General features: G+C 36.1%; 1 protein-coding gene across 5 annotated transcripts in view; it reads right to left on the bottom strand.

Moving 5' to 3' along the window:
- Positions 1–26745, bottom strand: part of ARHGEF3 (Rho guanine nucleotide exchange factor 3) — a 138555-nt gene that overhangs the window by 3154 nt on the left and 108656 nt on the right. For all 5 annotated transcript variants that reach the window (XM_075052702.1, XM_075052704.1, XM_075052703.1 and 2 more), the window contains 7 exons: positions 15573–15680; positions 8511–8681; positions 6888–6950; positions 6448–6544; positions 6271–6347; positions 4500–4757; positions 2062–2232 (listed from right to left, as the gene is read on the bottom strand). In XM_075052702.1, coding sequence (XP_074908803.1) covers positions 2062–2232; positions 4500–4757; positions 6271–6347; positions 6448–6544; positions 6888–6950; positions 8511–8681; positions 15573–15680 — 945 coding nt within the window. The remainder of the gene's footprint in view (positions 1–2061; positions 2233–4499; positions 4758–6270; positions 6348–6447; positions 6545–6887; positions 6951–8510; positions 8682–15572; positions 15681–26745) is intronic.

The following is a 26745-nucleotide window of genomic DNA, read 5'->3' as shown; positions in this document are numbered from 1 at the left end:
TTCTTTCTGACAGCCACTTTCACTTTTCTCTACTGCCTGTGTTACTAAGAAACAGGCCATCTTATTCATCCAAATATTTTCAATGAACAATTATGAGCAATCTTTTTACAACTCACATGCTGCTCACGCTCAGCTTCACCACAGCTCTTTGAAACTTAGAAAATTCCTTTTGCTCCTAGGTGGCCCAAGTCACCTGTTATCACCTTTAAATTATGTTCCTCCTCACATTTTGCAATCTCCAGTGGCTTCCAATAATAAACAAACTGAAATTTTAAATTAATTTCACTTGATATCATGCATTGAAATCAGTTTTTTTGTTTTTCACTGCCAAAATTTTCTTCCCAATCATGAGTAACTGTTTGTTGCTTAAGTTGACCTGACTCTAAATCTAAATAGACGCATTATTTGCAATTTTAACACAAGATAGAGCTTCAGATCCATTTAGCTCACCGTCCCATCTTCCAGTAGCTCATGTTTTCAGAGAACTATAATGAAAGAGGTAATTATAGAAGAAACATTTCCCAATATGCCTTGGCAGTCTTCTGACATTGAAAAAGTCCATCTTCATTCTATTTTTCCACAGCAGATGCCTCATTTTACATCCACGAACAGTCCAGTTTTCTTCCACTTTTGCCTCTCTAAGTCTCAGCAGGACACACACCTTAACTTTGTGTTTGTTCCTTATTATGCAGTGCTGTCACCTTTTATATTAACAGCGACTCTATGCAGAGTCTGGTAAGGAATCTATCCATCATGTGTTTCAGTTTATATGTTCAGCAAATGGCTACCTTCTCATGTGAATGAAATATGAAAGAAAGCAAAAATGTGTGAGATTAAATATTTGAGGTATATACAGGTATGGATGTTTGCTCGTTAAGTAGGGTTGGGATTTGGTGGGGGCTTTTTGATATTCTAAATGTGCAGCAAAAATATCTTGTTTATTTTGAAACTCAGTTTTCAAATCATCATCCACAAAATGTTGCAAATTCTTCATAATGTAAAGCTTTGTTATGGCTGATTTTAGTGGAAGTCATATGAAACTCCTTTCAATGGTGAGATCTCTTATTTTCTGCAAAAGCTAATACTCTGTAATAGCAGGTGTGAAAAGGAGACTGATAACATTAAGATAAAAATGATCTGTTTTTTCACCCCAAATCAAAGAAACACACAAACATAAAAATATCCCACACTGTCAACTGTATTCAAGGAATACATCAGTGTGGAAACCTCCCAAAAATGCTGGGGAATTTTAAATACTGTTCATAAATTGGAAATAATTAATAATATACTTAATGTTATGCTACCAAAGAAAGGCAGGGCTAGTGTGGATGGAATAAATAAAATTATCCAGAAAGATGAAAACTGCCAGTTTCTTCCTGCTGGTTTGCTGTATGTTAACTGTCTGCCTGATCTTTATCATCAGGTGAACCAGAAAACAGCATCCATGTCATCTTTCCATCTCAGCCGTATGGTAAAACATGATCCTTCTATTGCATGCATAAACATGCTACATAGAAGCACTTCCAATGCTGAAAAATGCATTTACAATCCTGCTTACTTTGTCAGTTTTTTTAATAAAACTTTCATAACCTCAGTTAATGAGAAAGATTGTTTTTCTTTGTTTGTCCATTCAAAATTTCATGTTGTTTCTACTTAACCTTGGAGGAAAAAACCCCAAAACCACAGCCTTTGACAGATTTAAAATTTGTTAGTACATTTTGTGTGTCATTAGAGACATTACTATCATGTCTCTGAAACCAGAAATATGGTTTTTATTTGCTTTTTTTCCTGCAAGTTTTACTGAAATTTATCAGATTTATAACTTAGCCAGGATATTGTTAGGTCCCTTTAAGAGACAGATGCACATATAAGCTTATTATCTCCATATACAGATATTTGATTGCTAACAAAAAAGATGAGTGTTATATATAATAGTTCATATTTATCAACATCCTATATATGAGAGGGTGATGTTTCCGTATGTATACTCACAGCTCTTAACTGTCATGCAAAATGAAGATATTTTTTAAAGCCATTTATGACAAAATATTTATTCCTTACCACTCCCCTGTTGTTCTTCAGTTCACCATGACAACATACAACACGTGAATTGTCGATCAATGAATCCCTTTGGCCTTCTTCAAGATAAATAAGTCTCTCTTTGTAATACTGGCATTCAGATTCACCAGTCTTTATGTTGATTTCAGCCACTATGCCCTGAATTATATTTATCTACAGAAAAACAATGAAAACACACGAACTTTAATTAGAAAATCCAATATTCAGAGCTATCTCCTAATAATTTGAACTGTAGCTACAATAAAATACATATTAACTTACAGTATATTTTTAATGAATATTTTGCAGACCAGTCTATAAGAGTATTAATATTAGCAACAGAATTTAGCAGACTACAGTGTACAAAGACACTTCAGTTTGGCTTTATCATTGTTTCTAACAATGGCTTAAAAATATGGTACTTATCTCTTTATATCAAACTGAAATAGGGAGAATTAAGATAAACAGATGTAAGAAATATAATCAGAGATGTATTTTTGTCAGCTGATGTGCCAATAAATGACACGGGACAAATGACCTGTCTTAAAAATATTTATTTTAAATAGATTATAATTCTCTGAAAACTGCTGCATCAAATCAGAGAACAAGAAACAGAAAAACTATCATGATCCTTATCCTGCAAAATTTCAACTAGCCCAAAACACTAAATTCTCAATTTTTGTTCATCATGAAAGTTACCTTCTGGAAATAAGGTAAATTAATTTTATTTTACAATTCCACTACTTGCATATACCTAAAATTTTACAATTAAAAGTAATAACTATCTTGCCTTTTTACTTTAAAAAAAAATTAAAAAGAAAGCTTTGCCTTTTCTATAAAAATAAGCTCTCTATCTTGAACTTCCTTATACTATGCGGTCTTTAAGGACCTTGATATCAATTTATCTGAAACTTAAAATACAGGTCCTTAATTGGGCATGTGGATGTGAAGTTCTGTTAATTTTAGTCCACTCTAATAGTGATCATAGGTTGCTTAGACCGATCAATTTCCTCTGCTAAATAACTAGAGGTGAAGCAGGAGAATGGGTTGAGACATACATGCCCAAACAGATAATTCAAGTATCTACTGATCCCAGGAGATTTATCAGGGATCAGCCTGGCCCCATGTGCTTATAGCAGACTGCCAGACAGGAAGACAAATGTACTTCATAAGCCTAAAACAGTGTTAAGAGGCAAACACAGAGAGTAATTTCTGTTTCCTAATTTAACTTGGCAAATATAAAATTTATGAAATACATCATTTCAAAGATACACAGTGTTCTGCTGAAGCAGAGCACCACAAAGCTGTAAAATGCTATTGAAATATCAAGAAAAAAATCCTGATGATATATGATATTTTATTAAACAATTACCAAATACAGGTACTGGAAGAAAGCATTTGAAACATTTTTTAGACGATATTACCAGACATTATGTAGAAAAGCAAACCTTAGAAATAAGCAGAAGAATTCTTTGAGATATTTACGATTTTTGTTTGGGTTTAAAAGAATATGCACAAGGGGAAAAGGTACCTTATAGATTACATCTAAATGCAAGCTGGGCAAGGGATTTGGGGAAGGAATAGCAGAACAATAGCGGTCAGGTAGATGTGTTTTGAAACATGCACTTTCCAAAAAAAACAGGGCTCTCATTTTTCAGCAAAGAAATACTGAAATGTACAACATATTCAAGTCTAGGCAAATCATGAATTTTGTCCTCAAAATATTAATGAAACTTACTTATATTTAAATACTATTCAAAAGCAATAGGATACCAATGGTATTTATTTATTCATTAATTTAGAAGTATTTCAAACAATTCAGCTACAGTAAACTCATTTACTCCGAGATATATGTTTGCATGCGTGCACATATATATAAAAGTGTGCGTGTGTGTGTATGGGAAAGAAAAGAAATCTTAGAAACCTTTCAGAATATCTGAATCAGGTTCCTTTCTATTAATAAGGAACTTCTAAAGCCTTGGATTTATCCCTCTGGTTTTACTCCAGAAAGCAGAATGCTATTCTAACTAAAAAACAAAATGAAGGCAAATTTCAGCAACATTCCTGCAGATGATAATTAATCTAGACTCAGAGGTTATGTATGGTCTTAAGCCAGGGAATAAAACTTATCTAAATTATCTAAAACCCGAAAAGAAACCTCCACATTACCCAACTTAAATTAGAATGGTAAATAACATTGAAAAGGAAATGCAAAAGGGACAAGGATCAGACAAGAGCTGTGGAAAACACCTCCCATGCCACCCTTTCTTTTTTTTGTATCACTTCGCTACTGAAATAGGATTTAATTGGGGGAGTGGGGCTAGATATTCTGTTCATATAAGTATTAGCATTTCCATATTTTATGTAGTGTCCCTTAATTCATTAATAAGCTAAAAGTGCTATAATCTCCTAAAAAAACCCCAAACCCCACAGTAACTCACAGCTTCTTCAAGGTGCTGCTGATCTGGATGATCATTTGGTGTGTGTCTCAAAATTTCTCTGAGTAGTAATGGGTATTTAACTAAACGGCTTCTTGGGATGTCAAGGAAATTCCAAAGGTCCAGTTTGCGACTAAAAGGAGACTCTAAACAGCGCTGTAGGAAATCTTGCACTCTGTGATCTTGTTTCTTGTGATCCAATAAAGCTTTGGCTGCTACTTGATTGCTGCAGTAGCTATCATAGGAGTTCAGGCATGGAAGCTGCGGAAAGGAATAAAATATTCTGCAGCTGAAACAAAGCACAGTTTGCTACATCGAAAGTTTCAAGTGATTCAGGATGTCAGAACTCATGCTGAGATCTTCTAGCTGGACATTTATCCACAATTTATTGATGATAATATTTCCAACATATATAAGGTTTACAAAGGTCCTCTGACCACCCTGTTCATCATTTAAACCATTTAGAAGCACTAGCTCATCTCTCAGTTCCTACAGATCTCCAGTATTATTCCAAAGCATTAAAAATATCCATGACTTAAGACTGAGCACTACCTAGTGCAGACAATAGTTGAACACAGAAGTCTGATTTTAATTATGAATGGAAATAAAAGCCTAGGAATGAGTAGTCCCAAACCTGGCCTTTTTTAGATAAGCAAACTTCTATAGTCAAACTTCTGTATTGCCCTCAAGAACCTTGACCAAACTAAGATGACAGAACAGTGCCTTAAATCTGAAAAAACCTCGCTTGTATCTTGATTAGAACAATATATCCATTTACAAAAACTACTATATTAACACACAATTATATGCAAAATCTTCAGCAAAGGAAACTAGACTCAGACATATTCAGACCAAGAGAAGTTCACTAGTGTTCAAGCGCACCAGAATATAAATATATTTAAAATTACCTTATGCAAAGAAAAAGAGATAATTTTTGACACTTACAAGTTTATCATTAACTATTTGCGTTGTGTACTAGTAGTGATCATGTTTCTCTCATTTACAATAGGCCACTGTTCACACAGAGCTGCTAAATATGTTGTTACCTAATATCTTAAAAATTTCAAGCCCTTTTTTTCCTGCTAAATTTCATTACTTACATATAATTACAAGTGAACTTTTCGCATATCTGAATCCTTAAAAAAATGCCTCTTTTTTAATATAATGAGCAATTTTATCAACAAAACTAACAAAAGCTATTTTCAGTGTTTATGTTGTTCGATGCTAGTGAAAGTGAACTTACCAACTTTTTCTTTTGTGGGGCAGCAATAGCATCTCTCTTGTATCCCTGCCTGCCTTATTTTAACAAGCTTCTAGAAAATTATTACCTTTGACAGCACTAACAACTACCTGTTACCTTGACTGGAACAGACTGACATTTAAAAATAATGGCAGGGTGCCCTTACACAATGTGACTGTTCAAGCTTCATTTCCCTAGGAAACCAGAATACAAATGGGGGCAGGTTCTTAAATGATCTACATCAGACAAACTCTAGTCTGACTCTTCGTTTTTATTTAAAGTGTATTAAATACTGCTCGTCTCCTGAATAGCAAAAGCTATAAAAACAACATCCTAGTCTAAATCTTTTCAGGGGAAATCCCTGAAAAGATAAAATATTCCATTATGTCTCTAAATAGTTGCATTAGCTTTTAAAAATACTTTGACAAAGTATTTTTGACATGTTATGCTAGATATGGGAAGGAAATTGTCTGATAAAAAACATGTTGCAGCTCCAAACTAAAGTCCCAAAACTGATTAAAAACTCTGCCTTACCCAACCCACAAGGATATGGCCAACATGTTCTGTTGATCCATCAGGTTTCCTGACTTCTTGAAGTCGCCTAAGAAGATCTGGTCATGATTAGAAAAAGAAGAGAAACTTCACTTAATGAACCAGTTGACTATAATCTATGTGCAGTAGTAACACAGGCAAAGACTACTTGAGTTTTACCTTCATGTAGAGGAATTAGAGAGTCCAATGTTCCAAAAATTTGGTTCAACTCTTGCTCTGTCATTATGGAAAGTTTAAGCATTGGATCATGATAAGCCTGAAAAGAAAAAAGGGGAGCTCTGTAATTAATATATCATTGGTGACTGAAAAATTAGTGGTAGCATTTAAAGCTCCCTGAAAGTAAAACCACACCAATCGCTGAGAATATTTTCAAGCTTCATAACCATATCTTAAACTATCAATTTCATGTTTTAAGAAAAAAAACTAAAAAGCAGTACATTTAAGTGGTTTCAGAAAGAATGGGAAAATAGAAATATGTTTGGGGTTTTTTTCCCCTCTTAATGTCTTAGCAATTATAAAAAGCAAGGATTATTTTAAAAGTGATATGAACCAATGAATACTGTTTGTTGTGATTTTTTTTTTTTTAAAAAAAACCATACCTTTTTTGCTAACTTCAGATCCTCTATCAAGTCTTCTTCTCCCTGGGAAAGTTCAAAGATAGCCTGTAAAAAAAAGACACAAATATCATAAAATATGTTTATTTAATCTATACCCCCCCTTGAGTTGATGTTATATTCTGAACAGCTGTCTTAATACTATGTAGCAGAATTTCTCTGCTAAATCAAATTGCAGAAAAAAAGTCAGGCTTTATTCCATAGGTATGGAATCATGTGCAGTGTTTTTTAAAGCAGAGCTATATCAGATTGTCCATAAAATGCTTATCTAAAATAGCCACAGAATTAATGTTTTTCAAACAGATGTGCTTCCAGATGGGGGAGCTATCTTCAGTGTGCTATTTTGACTCAACTATATCTTAACCATTTATACAACTATTTGCATAGGCGTTTGTTGTGTTCCATTTCAACACATGCAGTGGTAAAAGTTCCAGGTCTAAGTAAAAGACAGATCTTCTTTAAAACATTTCTTTGGTAGTGAACACTTTTGTTTTGGTACCAGTTCATTATTTTTTTTTTTAATTTCAGATTAAAAATAAACACCACCCTAATACACCAGCTTATCAAAATACCATTGTTTCATTCTGAACTTGGGTACCGTAAAAGTTGACAACATTTTGGTCAGTTAGAATTACTAACTTTACAGTCAAGGCTTTCAACCTACATAAATCATGGAAGAACATCTTCAGCTACTGCAGATTCTCCTAGCTTGATAATATGCATACATGGAAGGCTTGCCATAGTGTGAGTTAACTGACAGTGCACACATGGAAGTGGTTCAGATATTCTGTTGAGGCATGCAGTGTTAAGAACTAATACAGTTTATTTTTCCATAAGCTGCCTTTGAAGTTCTCAATTTTAAAAGTTATTTCCTACTAATTCCTCTACAATGTTAAAATCTGCACAAGAAATACTTGATGTTACTGTTGTTCGATTTATGACTCAGTCCCTGAAGTATTCTCAGAGAGATTCTTAGAAACTTTGTTGATACTGCTAGAAATTTCTTTAGGAAAAAAAAAAAAAATCTTGATTCCGCAGGAGCTCTATCATTGGCTGTAACATGAACTATTTAGAATTTGTCATGTACAACACATTAAAACCACTGATGTACTCTTTTTTTTGCTTTGGAAGATACATCTTTTGATCAATATTTCATTTTCTAGCACTGAAAACGTCCTCAAAGACACTCTTTTCCAACAAGCAAAATGATTCTGCATTTCTGTGCATACATATCACTTGATAAATACCTGTTCCTGAAATAGCATGCTCATCTATCATTACTAGAACAACAAAATGAAACATCACTACAGAAACTGTCATACAGAACACGTACACAAATGCAGCCAATCATAGTACAATATATCATAGTAACTTCACATTTATTAAGGAAATATGATGAGCTGATTTTAAAAAAGAATATATTCATCTAATATAGCTTGAATTATAAAGACTAGGGATGGAATTCTGCTTCTAGTGGAGGTGGTGACATTCTGTTTAATTTCAGGAAAGCTTCAGGTGCTATCCTAATGCCTACTAGCATTCCTCAACCCCATGCTTTAAAGATGACTTTTGAACATGAAATATATGGTAAAAAAAAACCAAACTTACCTCTTGACGCTTTATTTCTTTAGATGTAAGCATGTGATTGACACAAACATCAAAGGTCTCACTCCATAGTTTGCTGTCTCTCCGCTTTGTGTTAGCAGGGGGCATATTTCGAGACCATGGTCGGGGACTGAACAGATCTGGGCGACTGTCACTACGGAAACTGATAGAACGCTAGAAATACATAGAAGAATAGTTTTTATTGTTAGAACAGTTTCACATTACACATTTTTCTTCTAAGGAATTTATATACGTAGTTCAGTACAACAAACAAACATTATCTGATTAGTTTTTACTGTGAACTTAATAGTAATGTTTAGTACTGGGAATGTAAGAGAAATTATTTTAATACATCTTTATGGAAGGCCAGTACTTCCATTCCTGCAGTGAACTATGTCCACGTCCTGTTCTCAACATGTTTAAAATTATACAATGCATTCATATACTACACAACAAGAATAAACTACAGGGATAACAGCAGAATTGTCCAACACACTAACATAACTGATCAAATACAAAGCTTCAATTCAATAAACAGACAGGAATTATTCATGCATTACACATATCTGCCTCATTAGATCCCTAATACTTAAAAATTTAGAAATAATGCCAATTTTAGAGACAAAACTAGTACAAATACGTTTTTTGGTTCATTTTGAAAGAAAGATTCAGTTGGTACACAGAAAACTCCGGAAAGTTAAGACACCACAATCTGGTAGATAAACTCATCTTGTGTATTAACTGAAAGTCAACAGAATTGTTGAGTTCTGTTTATTTGGGGGTGGGGATTGTTCAAAGATGTCTGTACTGAGAAACAATAGGTCCTACCTCGAGGATATCAGATGAAAAGGTGCATTACATCAAACACATATAAATGGTTTAAGAAAAAAAAAGTTTTCTCGGTTGGGCAGAAAGAGAGTTCATAAAGTGAGACTGGCCTTCAAAACCTTTCCTCTTACCTTAATAAGTGTCTTGCTACCTCATGGTGGCAATACTTTTTTTTTTTTTTTTTTTGGTAAACTGTCAGAATCATGAAAGATTTGACTGTTATAATCATTCCAGATATGTCCTTAAGCAGGATTTAATAATTAGTGCTATAATACTCTGACCAAACTGGTTTTGATACATAGAGAAACCCTTTCAACTGGTAACATTCTGCCTCTTCAGATTTGCAATGAGATCAAGAAACTAATTCACATACAAAGATGTGAAATGGTTATCTGACTGAAAAGAGAAGGGCAATCACATTATCTTTAAGGAAAAGGTGTGTCAATATCCATATTTTAATGTTTATGACAAGCAACAAGCCAGAGGCTTCTCACACCACTTGTTCCTACTTATTTCTCAGAATTGAAGAAACATGTCAATCAGTGCTAGCAGATAGCAAATTGTGAAATACCAGTCTTGTGTTCTACTATTGTAGAATCTTTATTAATATTTCTGGAGCCTCTGAACCCTGATGATGTGTACCAGCACCTCTGTATCTATTATGTGGTCTGGTCTTAAACTTCAATAAAAACAAGTCCAATTTTAAGTGAGACTTGAGAGTTCTATTTGCCTGTAGACTCTTAGAAACAGTTCAGGCTAAGGATGGATACCTTATGCTCTCACTGCGCTATTCTGAAAAGATTCCTTTCTTGCCGCTTTAAAATTAGAGGCTTCTTTTTGAAGTCCTACCTCTGAAATGCCTCAAGTATTTCACATTGTTTAAATACTCTACATTTTTGTTGTTATTTAAAACCTGCCTTACATAACACAATCATCTTTCGATTGCCTTGGGTAAGAATATTTAAAACAAAATAAATTCTCTTCATTTCCAGGTTGAAAGCAGCATATACAAAGTACAATATTTGAAATTCTCCTCTGAAGATACAAGCCCATGAAATGAAAATAGTGCCTATAAAAACGATATGTTTTTAAAATATCAGAAGACATAAATGAAAACTGTGCCTTTTAACAGAAGCCATTTTAAGCCCTACTTGGAATTGACAAAACCCTTAAAAATAAACACACACACATATGTATATACCAACCTTCCAAAACTTTGCAAGTCAGGTGCTAGTCTTCCTTCAAGAGTTAAGAAGATAAAGAAACACACGTGAAACTACATGCTTAATTTACACTTGTTACAATGGTGAATCATGAAACCCATTATTTTCACATGCAAATGGAAAGATTGGGGAAAAGAGGCGGGTGTGTTGCATCCACAAATCACCAACCACAAGAATGCAGCCAAGCAGAACAGTTGTCATTCCATGACCTGAGGTGGAATGCCCCTTTCCATGCATTCCCATACGCATCCTCCCGTATATAGCTCCTTTGTTTGTGATGGTTTCTTAAAGGAATGTTTTATGTTGAATGAAGAAAGTACTTATAACAAAAGGCACCAGGCAGACTGATTTTTAAAGTAAATGCCTTGATCTTGAAACCTTTTAACAAAAAGTCATCTATCATGTTACAAAATGGCATGCACCCGTAACAGCAAACTGAAATTACATACAGTGTTTTGAGAAAAGTAAGCTTTCACATCCGCTGATAGTAACGTTCTTTGTGCTGCATGAGAATGCTTGATACTATTCTCTACAGCCCTATACTGTCCTCCGCTGGGCAGAAGGGGCACAAAAAGGCTAAGAAACTCAAAAGGAAACCAAACTCCCCAAAATCCTGCTTGCTTGCTTAGCATCTTTACTACCTGGACAGAGGAACTATATATTTAATTGATTTCTCTCATACATCACCCTTTTAATTAACCATAGAAAGTATACCTTGCTTAATATTAATAATGAACATAGGATTGAGGGTATTTATTAGTGGAAAGGGACAGAATTGTTTTAAGGTGTTACTTAACAATGAGGACAAATTTCACTTCAAGAGCAAGTGGTTTCTTTGTCTGGCATGTTTCCTTCTTTTATGCACTAACACAGCAAAGGCAAAAACACTGACTGACTTATCCTGGTACACTGAAGTCTAGTTAGGCTGGGAATCACATACTTCAATGTGGAATCCAAGCTTATTTTAAGATATTATCTTTTCCTTTGCATAAATGTTGCAGAAATTGGCTTGTGAAGCTATAAAAAGACAAACTAATACATCACCAGGGAAAGAGTATTTAATGCTAAAATTAATACTTTGTCCCTTAAGAGTCAGGCATACTTGAATCATCAATACTGTAACAGGCAAGAATAGAAATGAGATGTAAACCTATATAAGCCTAACTAAAGAAATCCCCAAATAAACAATAAATTATTTCAATAAAACTCTCTGATAGTTTAAGATAAATGTACAACATCAGTTTAAGCATCTCAGTTCTACTACTTTACCCATTTTTTTGCAAACAAACAGACCCATTTCAGTTTAGTGGAATAGAGCCCTAAAATGAAGTTCTACCAGAAATTTTTAAAAACAAGTTTAAAGGTACTCTGATGGTATCTTTGGTTGGTACTTGCCATGAAAGGCAGGGGAGAAATCAGTCATGTGATAGAATCCCATGAAGGAATTGTAGGAATGTCAAAGCAGCATTTCTACATCTCCAGTCTTTTAAAAATATTTTCCTAGTTTGTGGCTTCGTTAAAAAACATGTCCAGCATACTGGTTAAAAATTATGCCCATCTGGGATTATCAAAACCTCCAAAAACTAAAGGAGCTGGGGAAGAATCCAGCCACAACCCCTGATTTTGTTTCCTGTATTTATCTGACTGCAATAGCTTTCACTGGCTGTTACAAGACTGTTACTATGAAAGGTCTATGTGCTACTGATATTAATTCATGCAATTAACAAACCTTAATTTCAGTTGCAGTAAAGCAAACAGTTTCATGTACTGGGAAAAGGGCACTACAAATCAACGTCCTAGCATTCAGAACTGATGTTAAAAAGCATTTTCTTCTTAAGGACTTTTAGAAGTTTCTGGTGTCATAAGATAGATAAAAATAATTTGGACTCCCTACTTAAATTCAAGACATACTGATGAAAACTGAAGCTGCAGAGGAAGCTAGCCAGACTTTAATTTCTCTCTTCAGCATCAGCTGGAGTTCTTTTTCTGATCCTATTTTCAGCTTTTAAGCCAAACAGCACTGCTGTAAGTAAGACCAAGCAGAAACAAGCAGATCATCATAATCATTAGTCTAGCTCGATGCAGGCTGACAATACAGCTATGAAATAAAGTGGTTTTCCAGGTGGATAAACAAGTAAGAAGATGCGCTTAGCATTTGGCATCCTGAAGATATACAGACAGACTCTGTCATAGATTAATCTAACAGCATTATATTAGTCAGTCTACAGTGCTCTATGTGACAGAAACAAAGTGACTACAAATAGTGAAAAAAAACCAGAAAGCAAGCTGGAAAGACTTAATGTGTTTTGTTACTTGGAGTCCTTGGGGAAAAGTATCGATGATAATGTGGAAAATTGTAATAAAGTTAGGAAGACACAAAAAATCAAATACCTCTGTAATCGATAAAATATGCAAAACACGAAAAGTTGCTAGGAACATATCTTAAAAGACACTACATAGATCTCAGATGCAGAGGTGTTTCTCTTCAACCGGCATGCAGAAAGTCCATTAATATAAAGTGGAAGTTACATGTACAGAGGTAAGGGAAATTATGCACAATAAACTATTTTCCCCCTCTTACATGTATCTTCCATTCAGAAAGAATATGTAAGAAGGTTTGTTTGAAATGCCATAAAGGAAACTCAGAATTTTCTAATCCCTTTTATTGATGCTGTTGGAGTGGTCTTTTTGAATTGATATTCTGTTGGCTTTGTTTTGTTTTCTTCCAGGGGAAGAAGTTGTTTGTTTTGGATGTTGTGGTGATGATAGTAGTTTTCTTCATTTTACAGATACAGAACATCTAGCAGCAATGGAAGAAGAAACATGGGTTTTGACTGAAATAACTTAACAATGAAGATACATAAAAGTTCATCCAGTCAGAAAAATCAACACCATTTTCTTTTTACAGGTATTACACCATGAAGAAAAAACCTGTTCTATACTGTTCCACAAGGCACAGTGACAGTTATGTCAATACATAATAAAGTAAAAAAAGCTATACATGCTTCCCAGAATGTTTCTAACTAATTCCAAATGGGACACCGGAGCACAAGCAGCTCAGTCTTTTTTCCCCTGTTCTGTTGTTGCTGACAAAATCAGATAAGAAGTCAATTTACAGCCAGCTATGAAGGCAGCTTTGAGAGACATCACCAGCATTCATCACTTGGAAATGGATTCAGACCTAGGATTTGGAGAACATACAGGTTGATTTCTCATCACAGCTCCTTCAAGCACATAGTTACTTAAAGGAGATGGCATGAATAACATCAGTGTTTAATCTGCTTTGAAGCAGTTAATTAATATATAATCAGTATGAAAAGAGCAAGACAGAAATGCTTGTAACAGTAGGACTTGCAACGAAGCCACCGTTTTGTCTCCTATTTTTGTAAAAATTTGCCCTGGAACACATTTATGTAGCTCTCATCTTGGGAAGCGGCTACTACATGCATGAAAGGATAGTTTGTTTCGGAGAGTCTAAATCAAAGTTTATTAAATACAAATTGTACTGGACAAGCCAGTCTCAAAGGCATTCACTACAGAACGATAGCGTAGGTACTTAAATGAGGACAACAGCTGTCTAAGGCTGTGAAAAGGGAAGCGCCATGCTCAGAAGCAGTTTAGCCAAAAATTGATTCACTTTCCACACTCCTCACAACTGGAACTAATGTAGTCCTTTCAGAGTCAGGCCAATTTTTTTCCTGGAGGCAGACTATGGAGGAGATTTATACACCCAAGGGAACACAGGCATCTCTGCTCTAGTCACGCTATAATACACCTTCTGGATCAAACCCAGACTGAGGGGAGTTCAGCCATTTTGCCTTTCCTCCAACCCCACACATGCGGCTTTTCTATGCAGATGTTTGCACTTTCAAAATCGTAGAAACCCAACACGGGAAAACCAATGTTAAAGAAACTCTGTTTCTTTTACAAAAATAATCAATTTTTTAACAAAACAAATTTTTTAACAAAAAATTCTGTTTTCTAGATAACTACCACTACAGAAAAATGGGGTTCTTTCCCATGACTTTTTATTTGTCATGAGACTCGTAGCTCTAAAGTTTTACTTCTTTCCTCCTTGAGATTAAGAGATAACTTGAGTAAAGCTCTAATCAAGCTTGTTTTGATTAAGTAACGTTTTTAATACATTCAAGATATTTTTATATTTCCTCTCATCAAAGAAATTAAGCTTGTTAAATAATTTTCTTTAGATCTTATACATGCCTTCTTACGTAAACTGTTTTAAAGAGGAAACAGTCTGGCTTTCTAGGCTAGACCCACAGCAGCATTGCAGCTCCCAACTGTTTGCCACTCATGATAACCGTTAGGAGTTGAGCACCCAAATGTTTAGCAGTCTCTAGGTCTTGAAGGCACAAATACTTTATAAACTAAAGTTCCATTAGTCTCCAATTATGTTAAATATGATGCACCTAATCTATAATACAGAAATTACAGCTACAAAATTATTTGATTTCTAAACTGCATTTAAAATTTGCTTGCCCTTTATTAATTTTCATCATCAGCTTTGCAAAAATGACTTTTTTACAATTGTTCACTAGCTCTTTTGTTTAGGTAAGGTCAAATTCACCACACAGAAGGAAACTTAGCAGTCCTACATGACTAAATATACCCAAAATAACATTTGCAAAGAAACCAGCCAAAATAAATAGAAATTGTCATGGAAAATCCTGTTCATCCAATTTAAAAAGCAATCATAATCCTTTAGTATAACAACTTTTATATGCTACAGGTGCAATAGTTTTCTTACTGGTAATTAAAAAACATCAATTATCTGGACAGAGAAGTGGGTTTTTTGAGGGGAGAGTTCCAAGTTTTCAAGTTGAGTTCCTTTGTGTTCATAAGTTGCCTAAACCTGTTTGGCACATTACAATGGTGTGTGCGCGTATGCCTAGGTGCAGTTCACGTTCCCATGCTAACCCTAGAATAAATTGTGAATATGTATGTGTTCCCCTTTTAGCAATGCCGTTTAATGCAGCAATGCATTTACTGCAATTACCTGAAGTGTCTGGCTGAACCGCTTCAATGGAGTGGCTCGTACAGGAGGAATGAGACTCGCTAGTGATGTAACTCTGGAAAGCGGCTTGACCCGTTTGTTGCTGGGCTCCTGTAGTAGGGAGGAGGACAAGGGAAAGGAAAAAAAAATGGGGGGAGTGTGAGCATTATCAGATAAACGTTGCTAACAGTTTTGCTGATTTTCCTAAGAAAGCATTTGTAAAAAGCAAGTTTGCAAACCCAGTATATAGTTAGGGTAGTAAAACAATAGCAGTTTTAAATGCTGACAATGACAGATTACTCTTGGCTGGTACATACAGATCCTGGAAACAGCTGAAAAATGTAATGATGGAGAAGTTGGCATGGCTGGAAGCAGGGGAAGGGAGGAAGGTAAAGAAAGACTAAATCATTTTATTGTATTAACTCATTCATAAAAGAGAAATTTTCAGCAGTGCTCTGCAGCTAATGCATGTTATGACAATCTTGTCACTGAAAGGGATATTTTAAAATAAAAAACAATTCTGTTTCTTTGCCTCTGGCACTGTCACCATGTGACTATGCAGTTAAATGTGTTTTATTCCAGAGTATATAATTTAGACAGAAATCTCTAACTGTAATTGTCCTTTCAGTGCATGTTCCTATGGAAATATATATACAGGCAAACACATTAATAACATATTTACATATATTTAATTTTTGCATAAAATAGAAAGGAAAATTAAACAAAAATCTACCATAAAGCATTCAATTAAATGTTTTTCTTTTCGTACATACTGTTAACAGTGCTTATAATAATGCATAACCACTTCAATATAATATGCCAATTGTCCTGCCAATATTAAAAAAAAAACCCGTTAACAGAATTAGTAACACAAGAAAAAAGTGATTATAAATACATAAAAATAGAACAGTTACCCTTGGCTTCCTAACCTCCATCTGACATTTAATGGATCTTGAACACCACATGCAAAAAGCAACTTTTGACAGAAAAAGAGCCAAACCTTCCAAGTGAAGTTAAAAAACCCATCCAACATCATATTTCAAGGACATCCTAAAGCAGTTCATCTTTCTTTTTCAGCCATGCTTATAAAGTTTTTGTAGGCTTGCTATGCCTCCAATTTCCTAGACATAGCTTTAAGAAAATGAAGCACGCCTATTATCCTTCTGTTCAGAAATCCTTCTGGAAATAATGCAGATTTGTCATCCTTCCTGATACCACAAAATAATAAATCTCAGCAGTGATGATCATCATCTGTATTACTGGCAAAAAAAATTCTCTTCCATTAGTAGAGCAACAGAGGAAAGGTGAGAAGCAGCTACATATTTAATTTACTTCTCAGCAGGGAGACCTGGAAATCCATAAATGCCGGCTGAGATGAGGGACAAAGTATTTAACCCTCTAGCAAAAATAACATATTCCACCACACATGAAAGCTGCCATTAAAGAATTTTAGCAGCCTAAATGAAGTTACATCCTTATCTTCACCATTGCACTGCTATTCATATTCCTTCCTTTTCAGCAACCATGTCTTTGACACAGGTTTTTGAAGGGAGTATTTTTTTTACGTCATTGCAGCACCACTAGCATCTACAGCATCACCACCCCCACCCCCCTCCCCCCACAAAAGAAGAAAAATCTTTGAGATTCCACCGTAACTCTTCTCTAACTGGTGGCTCTGCCATCAGCTGGTTGGGTTTTTTTAATTATTTTTTATGATTATTCAGAATGCCAGTCCTGGTGCACAAATAATATCCCATGGCAGAGCCTGCTTGTTGTGAATTGTGCTGCACTGCAGTGAAAGGACATGAAGTCCCAGCCAGAGTTGGGCAGTGCTATGCCAGCAGCACAGCTTTTGCTAGCAGCTCTACCTTAGCAGCAAAGATTACTTAGGCATAAGTATCACAGCCCAAAAGCGAAATCTGGAAATCAAGACTGTGTGGATTTTCCAGAAGACAGGGAGAGGGGAATTAGGATTAATAGAAAAGATTTCTCCTTCTTAACTGCTGTATCCTTTCTATTATCTTACAACTTTGCTGCTATGTGTATGTTCTTTGGTCAAAAGACAAAACTCATGCAAAAAAGTACAAATTTGATGTACACAATATCATAGCAATAACTTGCTTTCTGAAAGTTAAATGGTCCCCATAGTCCTACAGACCTTTTCGACACACACTGTGATCTGTTCACAATTTTGCAGTCTTTCAGTCTTAACTTATAACAAAACTAAGCCCCAAAGCCCTTGGATAATTTTCTGAGGAGACTACTGACAGCAGATGAAATCACAAAAGTAGTAAATCTGTATTTCACTGCCTCTCTGCAGCATTTCATTCGACTGCATTGCAAAAAATTTGAACAACGCTTACTGAGTAGTGTTTAAAACTAAGTAAGGAACCGCAAGTCAGCCTATCCTTATTTGAATACTTCCAAATACTGCGTGACTGCAGACTGTAGCCTGCAGGCTAAGCACTCAGACCGGGACCTAATTTGCTCTGCCGTGTGGGGCACATAAACCTCAGGCAGCTGTGAAAATTGATGCACAGCATCAAATAACCTTGGAGAAAATAATCCTGAGTAAAAAGAGTAGAAACAAACTCCTTTCTCTTGGAGAGTGAGAGGAAGTGAAAAAAAGAAATATGATTTCCCCTTCTTCATGTCAGACAGCCCAAAGGGTCTCTGAAACCTGCCCTGTCTCCTAGCCAAGGATGCCTACAGTTCCAGGGGGAACACAGTAGAGGCCCCCCCGGCCCTTTAAAAGTCCCCTATCCATTTCAAGGAGAAAAACGCTAAGGCAGTATAATTTTTACTAATGTTCATGCTACAAAACCTTACTGAAAACAGAAATTGATGTTAAAGACAAGGAACTCCAAACAGAGTTTCAGCCACCATCAAAAACCATTAAGCTCTTCTAGAGCTTCTCTCTTGTTGTAAGCCACCAGAGGTCAGCACTTCTCCCAGCAGTCAAAGGAAAGTTAAAGTTAGATAATGGGTTGTGAAGGTATGCCTGCAAAGGTCCTACTCCTTTCTGTGTCAGCACCCTATTTTGAGTTCCTCATGTAATGTATCGTATTCTGATCTCACACTGAAAAATCTGATCAGAATTCAAAACAGCTAAATACGTAGTTCAAATTAGGAATTCAATTTTATTAAAAGAGATCAGTATTATTACAGGATTCTCTGCAATATAATTATTTAAGATAATTTCAGAAGACTGAGACTTTACACCTTCACCAAAGAGTTCTGAAAGTAAATCTCATTAATCATAAGTTCTTAATTATGGAGAAAGCTTTCTGAATATTTCTAATGGGATTTTCACCCTGCATTACGAACTGTCTGGTAGGTTAAGATACCTAGCTGGAAGTGAAAACTCATCAAACTTTAAGTGTTCCATGTGTCATCTCCCTCAGAGAAGTCTAACGACAAAAGCAATCAGCACTGAGTCACCCCCTCCATTGTGGGGTACGGGTTTGTATGTAGGTTTGTACGGGTAAGGCTTTGACTGTGCAATGAAAATATAGCACTACCGGAGCAATTCTAAAACTCTAAGATGCTAATACTGAAACTGTTAGACACTCGATCACAGTATTTCTGTTGCATGGTGTACATCCGTTCCCCCTCTATCTCCCCTTTCATCAATACCCTCATTCTCCAGCTGTGTCAGTCACCTCTCCAAACCAGCACCACAGAGAAGCCAAACAAACTGTTGAGACCAATGATCTGGATAGGGAAAAATTTCACAGTCAAGTGCATAAAAAAGTTTTAAACAGTTGGCTGTTCTTTTCACCAAGGGCTCTGCTCTTCACAACCAACAGATCAATGGAAAGAGGAGTGTGTGAACTGTTCTGCCTCACCCAGAGATACTGACCAGAATCTACACTTGCACATTAGTCCAATAAGATCAGGGAGCTGCATTCCAGATGCTACTTCCCAAGCCTCTTCAATTTCATTTATTTATTTTCAAAATAATAAACTGCTTGCAGTTAGGAATTCCTGGTACATGTTCATTATTCTACTAATTTGTCTCTGAAAAATCCCTGATTTTCCAGTTAACCAGGGGTCCCGCAATGATAAAATCTTTTGGGGTATGAATCTAAGCACATGGAAACACAAAACTGTGTTATTCTAGCATCTGTCCAGCATGAAGAGGCTCCGGTAAGGACATATAGTGCAGACAGAATGAACATCAGACCCCAGGTCTGTACCTCTGAGTGTCCTCACAAGACTCAGAACTACTACAAGTCATCAGTCCTCCTTCCCTCCTGCTCCCTCACTCAGTTCAGGGAAGTTGGAAGCAGACAGGATTGTGAGATAGGATTTAGTGGCTGGATCCACTTGCAACAACCATCACCTGTCCAGACTGGGAACTGGGCGAAGTTATGACACAAAAAAATCCAGGAGTTACAAAGTTTTGCCTGACCTTTTGAAGTTGTTATTACCGGTATTAAAAAATAATTTCAGAATTCTGAAAGTACCAAATGTTAGACTGCATTTGCAGAGTCAGGAAGGCTTGCCAAAACAATACAGGAAGTAAGTTAGAAAACAAAAGATCCAGACTGCAGTTTGGCAGAGTTTCCAAAATGTGGAGCTGGTATATGTGAACAAGTAATGTTAATCTGACAGGGCTTTAAATTTGATATAAGGCTAAATAAAGCTGAGGGAAACATGAGTGCAGGAACTTCAAAGGCTGAACAGTCAAGTGAAGTCAAATTAATACCTGACTGGGCTAGAACAAAGAGCAGATGGCTTTTGGAAGGAGCTGTATATCTGAACTCAAGATGACTTTGGTAACATTTGAATTCAGAGAGCAAAAAATTAAAGCTGGAAATACTGTGTATATATGCAGCCTCAAAAAGAACTCTTGAAACTGTGAACAAACTGGTAAAAGAAGCCAATCTGTATCCAAAATCTGGATGGTTCTCAAAACCAGACAGTAGACATCTCAAACAACTACTATGTCCTTCTGAGAGAGGATATTATCATCATATACTTTTCTGGGGAATTTGCAGGAGGAAAGATTACAGTAATCACAATGGCATATTCACTGATTATCACTGATTTAAGACAGGAAGCTATCAGATAAGTTTCAAAGATGCCACACCTCACCATTCTTCTAATTTGGAATGAAGGACACAGTGCTCCAAATTGTTTCTTCATTGTAATTTATTCTGTAGATCCTATATACAATTATATTCTAGTATCTTCTACACTAAACTCTAACCTAATGGTTTAGACAGCTGGGAAATGTATACAGCAAGCAGCTTCAGCTATAGTGCTACCAGGAAGCCATACTCCTCTGAGTAACTTCGGCCAACTCCCTCTTCAGTAGAATCCAAGTCTTTGTGCCTTGCATAAGTGAAAGAGGTGTCGCTTTTTAAAACTGTGATATAGTCATTTCAAAAGGACATCGTCTTGGTAAAAGGTAACGTTGGTATCATTATTTTTGGCTCTAATACACACCCATTACCATTTAAAAGCCTGAATCTTAGCACACAGCACCCACTCCTGGGGCAAACTAAGCATTCAACAGCCACGGAAGCATGTTAAAGCAGAAGATCCTTTGAAGAATTAGGCACTTACATTAGTTCCAATGTACTGATAGCTAAGTTGATATTTTTATTTCTTCATTAGTGAAACAGGCACCTAATAATTGGATATACTGTCTCCAATAACACACTGCACAGATATGAAAGCTTCTAAGAGGCTATTTAGGGGAAGAAGATAACACTTCTTGTACTCTTCATCCACAAAATAAAACAAATCTTTTACTAGTATATGTAAAGAACGGAATTTTCCCCAAATTCAAAGCAGAGTTTCAGAGTGAGTTAAATCCATTTAATAATATCGATTAGTTTTCTACACATTGTCATTCACCAAGGCCACCCACAGCTTAATTATCACAGTTTGATGTATAAATTACTGCAACAAAAGATTGGGTTTAATTTACTAAAAAACAGAAGGAAAGGAAATAAAAAAGAACTAGGCTGGGTTCCTTTTATATTGCCCTGAAAACAGCAGAACCAATGACCTGGATTAACACATACTGAAGAGCACTGAGTAGTAGTCTAGGTGCCATATAAAAGGTCTTCATTTGCTTCAGTACCTCACTTCAAAATTCGTTCACTCTGTGCTCCTGACCGGCTTAGCCACTGATTTCCTCCCAGTGAACAGTAAAAGCAAATGTATGTTCACTGCTGGTATGATTGTTTTTCCACCCGACTCTCCCATCTCTTATCAGCAATTTCAACAACAGTCTCCATGTCGGAGAACTGGTGCTGAGTTTGACAAACAAGGGAAAATATTTCCCTGAGGGGTCATCACACTTGTGTCTTCAGCCCACATGCAGCACTACTGTGACCACATTGTGTTGATTTTTCTGATTTTATTTAAAAACAAGCTCAACAAAAGGAATTTAGAGAGATTTTTAAGGCAGCCCAGAAAGTGCCGTGTGAAAACTGGCACAGGAACTTAGCATTTGAGAATATTTTAGAATTTACCTCGTTTACCTTCAAAGGCAAACTAACTTTCTCTCAATTCACATACAAAACTGCTGAAATTGACAATGCTTGTTAAAAACATCCCAACTTATTGGAGTTGTTCAACAAGTTCTGACATAATTATTTACAGGAGTAATTCTGGATTTGCAGTTGCTAACTTTCTTGACATTTTATAAAAAAAATGCTGGTTATTTCCCCCCCCCCTTTTGATATACTTTCTATTTGTGAACTGAGACAAACAGATAACCAAAGTATTCATTCCGTGCTATGGGAGCATTCATTAGCACAAAATGTTTTAACTTAAATTAGTCTCAAAAGAGTTAACAGTGTAATAAATGGAAGACACTATAAATTGAAACAGTACAGTAACCTTTGCTTCAAACCTAATTCACAAGCAGCGCCAGCAAACTAAAACAGAATGACTCTGTTTCAGACCTCATGTAACTGGCTAAATTTCCACAGTCCTATACTTTAAAGGTTATTAGTTTTTAGTCAGCTTTATAAGGGTAAGTCAACATTTGTCATGGCAGGAAGCCCAACATTATTATTTTTATTAGTCTGCTACTAGTTAAATTGGCCTAAGATTAAACAGTTCTAATAAATGCCCCCAAAACTTGGAGTTTAATAAAAAAACACATTCAAGCACTGTTCCACAGGATGTTATCAGTATTTAACCTTCAGCAGGATAAAAAAACCAAAACAAACAAAAAAGGTTAAAATAGAAAAAACAACCTATGTTAAAACAGAGCCTCTTAATACAGCAAACACTTAACCTAAAAATAAATTAAGCCAGGCATCTCAGGCTTTTTGCACTTTCAGAGAGAAGTAAATCTAAAACTAGAACAACATTCTCAATTGTTAAGGGCACTAATAAAGACTACTTTTTAAAATACTTGCTACAGCAGAGTATTTGCCTTTGCTTCATAGTATCTTAGAAATATTCTGATTGGGAAATTCTAGAACATTCACTCTTCTAGAGCTGAGGCTGATGGTCAAGAAAAACAAAGTAGGTGACTAAAGCAGTTCTAAGTATAGTTCAAGTGTTGCGAAGCTAACTGTAATCATTCACACAAATCCATCCTAAAACCTGGGAAAGGCATCCCACTAGTAAAACTGCCAGCATCGCAAGAACAATTTATTAAGCTGTTTAAGTAAATTGATACCTAAAGGCAACTGATCATCCAATAAATTGTCTGTATCAGTCATACCACTTCCCTTCAAAACCGTAAGGTTCCATCCACCACCTGCGCTCTCTGATGGGAGCAGGAGGAGGTTTGTTATTCCTCCTCTGCTAGTCTCCACAAAACCAGCAAGCAAATAAAGCAAAATCCAGAGACACTTTGTTTTAATCACAGCGTTATAAAAAAGAGGACCTGAAACGATAGTCAGGGTATAATGAAAAGCCATATAAAGAAGTGGTGAAGTACTCTCAGTTGAAGAAAATCAGCTAAAGTTTGCAACACGCTGTTGCATCATGGGTTCATCAAAGATTGGCTCCTTGCCGCAAATAGGCTGCCCTCATTAGTCACCACCCTTAAGACCTCAGATTTCATTTGCCATATGCAAGACAGAACCACTGAACCGTCAGCAGCACAAGGACAAGCTGCATCCAGCTCTCTTGACTGATCATTTGTCTGCAATATCCAGAAATCAATATATCTACCAGCAGTTAGGAAATGAAGGCCAATTAACAGAAAAACCTCACACTGAGGTGAATTAACACAAGTAACGGAAACGCTGAAAAACCCAGACAACTAACGTGGAGTTGATTAAATTCTGAATTTCTTCTCACTAGAAGCTGCTTGTAGAGACTACCTAAGACTGACCTCTTCCATTCTGGAACAAACTGGATACGAAGCTGGGCTGCCAATTAACAAGCAGACATCATAAGGCAAGTTAGTGAATGGAAAAATAAAGGCAAGCTGTTTGTTCCAAATTGCCATTAAGCAGAACAGATCAGCAATTCCAAGTGAGGGGGTTTGACATGTTTCCACGTTTTAGCTCACTGTGGTTACACTGCGCATGAACTTACCTGAAATATATCAAAACTGCAACTTGCTAATATTTCATTAAAAATGAAATACATACATTTATGAAGATCAAAGAAAATTCATGACTTGCAGTTTATCTCATAATCTTTTGGCCCTTCTTCCCTCTGGCTCCATGCCTGGTTCTCATGTTAACGATGTGCCATGGCCTAGAGGCCTGTAGGTTACCCTTTGGGTTAGCCTTCCTGCACTCCCCATGACGAATTAAACACAGTCCTAAGCACGAGGCAGCCTAGACTTCCTGCACATCAAAACAGTGAGGATATCGGGAGACAACAGAAGACAGATTGCAAACAGCCCTGATGCCTAGTTCTAAGATTTCTGCAGTCTGAGATGTAAGCAGACATACTGCAGATGCAAAGGAATTCTATGCCACCACGGTAGTTTTTAGAGCCTAACCCCAGGCACTGTATGAGATCCTGTGCAGCAGAACAGAACATCCTTACTCTGAGGAATTCATGTCTTGCTTCCCATGACTTCACGTTCAGACCTTAAAATCTCCATCTGTGACTGTGCATGCTTTCTTACCCACTGCCCAACCAGTGGCTGCGCGTCACTTTGTTTCCTTTAGAGGGGGTGATAAGGGAGTTGCTTTAACCAGTGAAACACAGAAAATGGTATGTATCATTGGGAAAGATGTGGGGCTTTTTATATCTTAAAACAAGCAAATTTCAAGTTTTACTAACTGTCTCTATTTTTTAATTATTAAAAAGCTAGAAAGAGCCCAACACCTTTGTACTGTTTACACCTAGAATTGTACTACAGTATTTTATGTGGGGTACGCAATGATGTATGTAAAAGCCTTACAATATTTCCTATATTAACTGATTCCTCAGGCATTGCAGTGTTTTGTTGCCCTTTAACTGCATTTGGAAAGAACTATGATAATTGTACTTTGACTAGAGGTACACTAGCCTTTTCTCAGAACCCAGACTTCTACTGTTCACATGCATTTTGGACATTTAATTTGTCATTGTTTTGTGACTGTGCTACCTCTATGGAGTTTATGCCAAGGAAGCTGGTGTGGCTTAAAGAAAGAACTGTAAGTAGAAAACCTCTGTTCTCTTTTGTGCCACTGACTTGTTCACAAAAACATCCCTAGTTTTCCACAGCTGCTCTGCCGGCTCCAAGCAAAGCCCAAGAATAAGAAGAATTAATCTATTGCCAGTAAGCTTCAGCTTGTTACCCAGAGACTTCCAGCTAGAAATTTGGGAAAATTTCAACAGTACAGTATATGCTCAAGATTTGTGCTGAATTTCATCCCATGTAAGTACTACTGTACTTGATCTTCCAGACTGTATTTTGTATTTGTGCAAAACAAAGACTAAAAGATTATTGTTTAATAAAGTCAGAGAAAATATTACATAATAGTAAGTTCTGATTTAAAACCAAAACACAACATCTATATAGCAGAAAACCTGTTCTATTCCACATATATCAACATTTATGCACAAGTTAGGTTATTAAATAATCAACCAACTTCACATGTTAATAATTAAAATGAAATTCAGCTTTTCAAAACCAGAAATTCATAACCCCCACGCAGCAAGCTACCTTTCTGGTGTAGTAACACAAAACTGTGGCAGAAGGCGCCCAATAGCTTTAGTTAGCCTTGTAAACACTAAAGGGTGGAAGAACAGTTTAACGTTACAGCTTGAGAAGAAACATAAGATTTCCCCCCCCACCACATATTGACAGACTGCAAAGAAACAGGCTGCATACATCTATCCTTATAATGCCTTTTCCAAAGAGTAGGTTTTATTTCTGCTTCCTTAACCAAATCTTTGAGGTGGCAGGTCATCTTTTCATACCCTCCTAAGACAAACAGAATGTTTAAAAGTCTATTTTCAGAATGCTGGAAGTCCGTCATACTCTCAGAAAACAGCCTGAAAGCACAGGGTGCTTTATTCGTATACAACACAAACTGAAAGATAATAAATCCAAAGCAACTGTTTGCACATTGTAATTTTGATTGGTCACATCTGTTATTAGATACTTCCTCATGCTCTAAGCTTTCATTGAGACTTTTTCTTTGAAATTTGACTATAATCAAGCTGCCCTTCCTAACTATAAGAAAGCAACACTCCAACTCCTTAGGTTTGACAATTCATTCATAAAAAAAACTTCATGCAGTAAAGACTAAAGCCATATTTCTCTAACATTATGGTTAGTAAAATGAGTAACCTTAAGAGAACCATTTGGTACTTAACAATTCATGTTTTCCATAGATGCGTATGTACACACACGCGGGGTGCTACTTTTCAAAAACACACAGGTTAAAGAAACTCCGCTGTCATTAACTATAGTAATTAAAACCCTTTATGTAAAAGTACACTGAAAAGCAAGAGTGCAGCATCTTCTTATTAGTTCTTAGCTTAAGGATCATGACTAAATAGGGTCACTTGGCTTATGTTACTTGTACTTTAGATCCATTCAACTGCTGGAGATAATTAATCTTTGATGTAGTTGTATTAAATGCACCCAATTTAGTAAGTTGTCTTCAAGTTACTCAGCAAACAAGACTAATGAAGAAGCTATATATTTAAGTGATAAAAACTTCCAGACAGAAATTTTATCCTTCCTCCAGTGCAGCCAGCCAGAATCCTTAAGGTCACCATTTTCTTTCCAAACAAGCAC

The sequence above is a fragment of the Buteo buteo genome, chromosome 21, assembly GCF_964188355.1.
Source record: "Buteo buteo chromosome 21, bButBut1.hap1.1, whole genome shotgun sequence".
NCBI lineage: Eukaryota > Metazoa > Chordata > Aves > Accipitriformes > Accipitridae > Buteo > Buteo buteo.
Note: the sequence above shows the minus strand (reverse complement) of the source record. Positions and strands in the feature narration are given on the sequence as shown.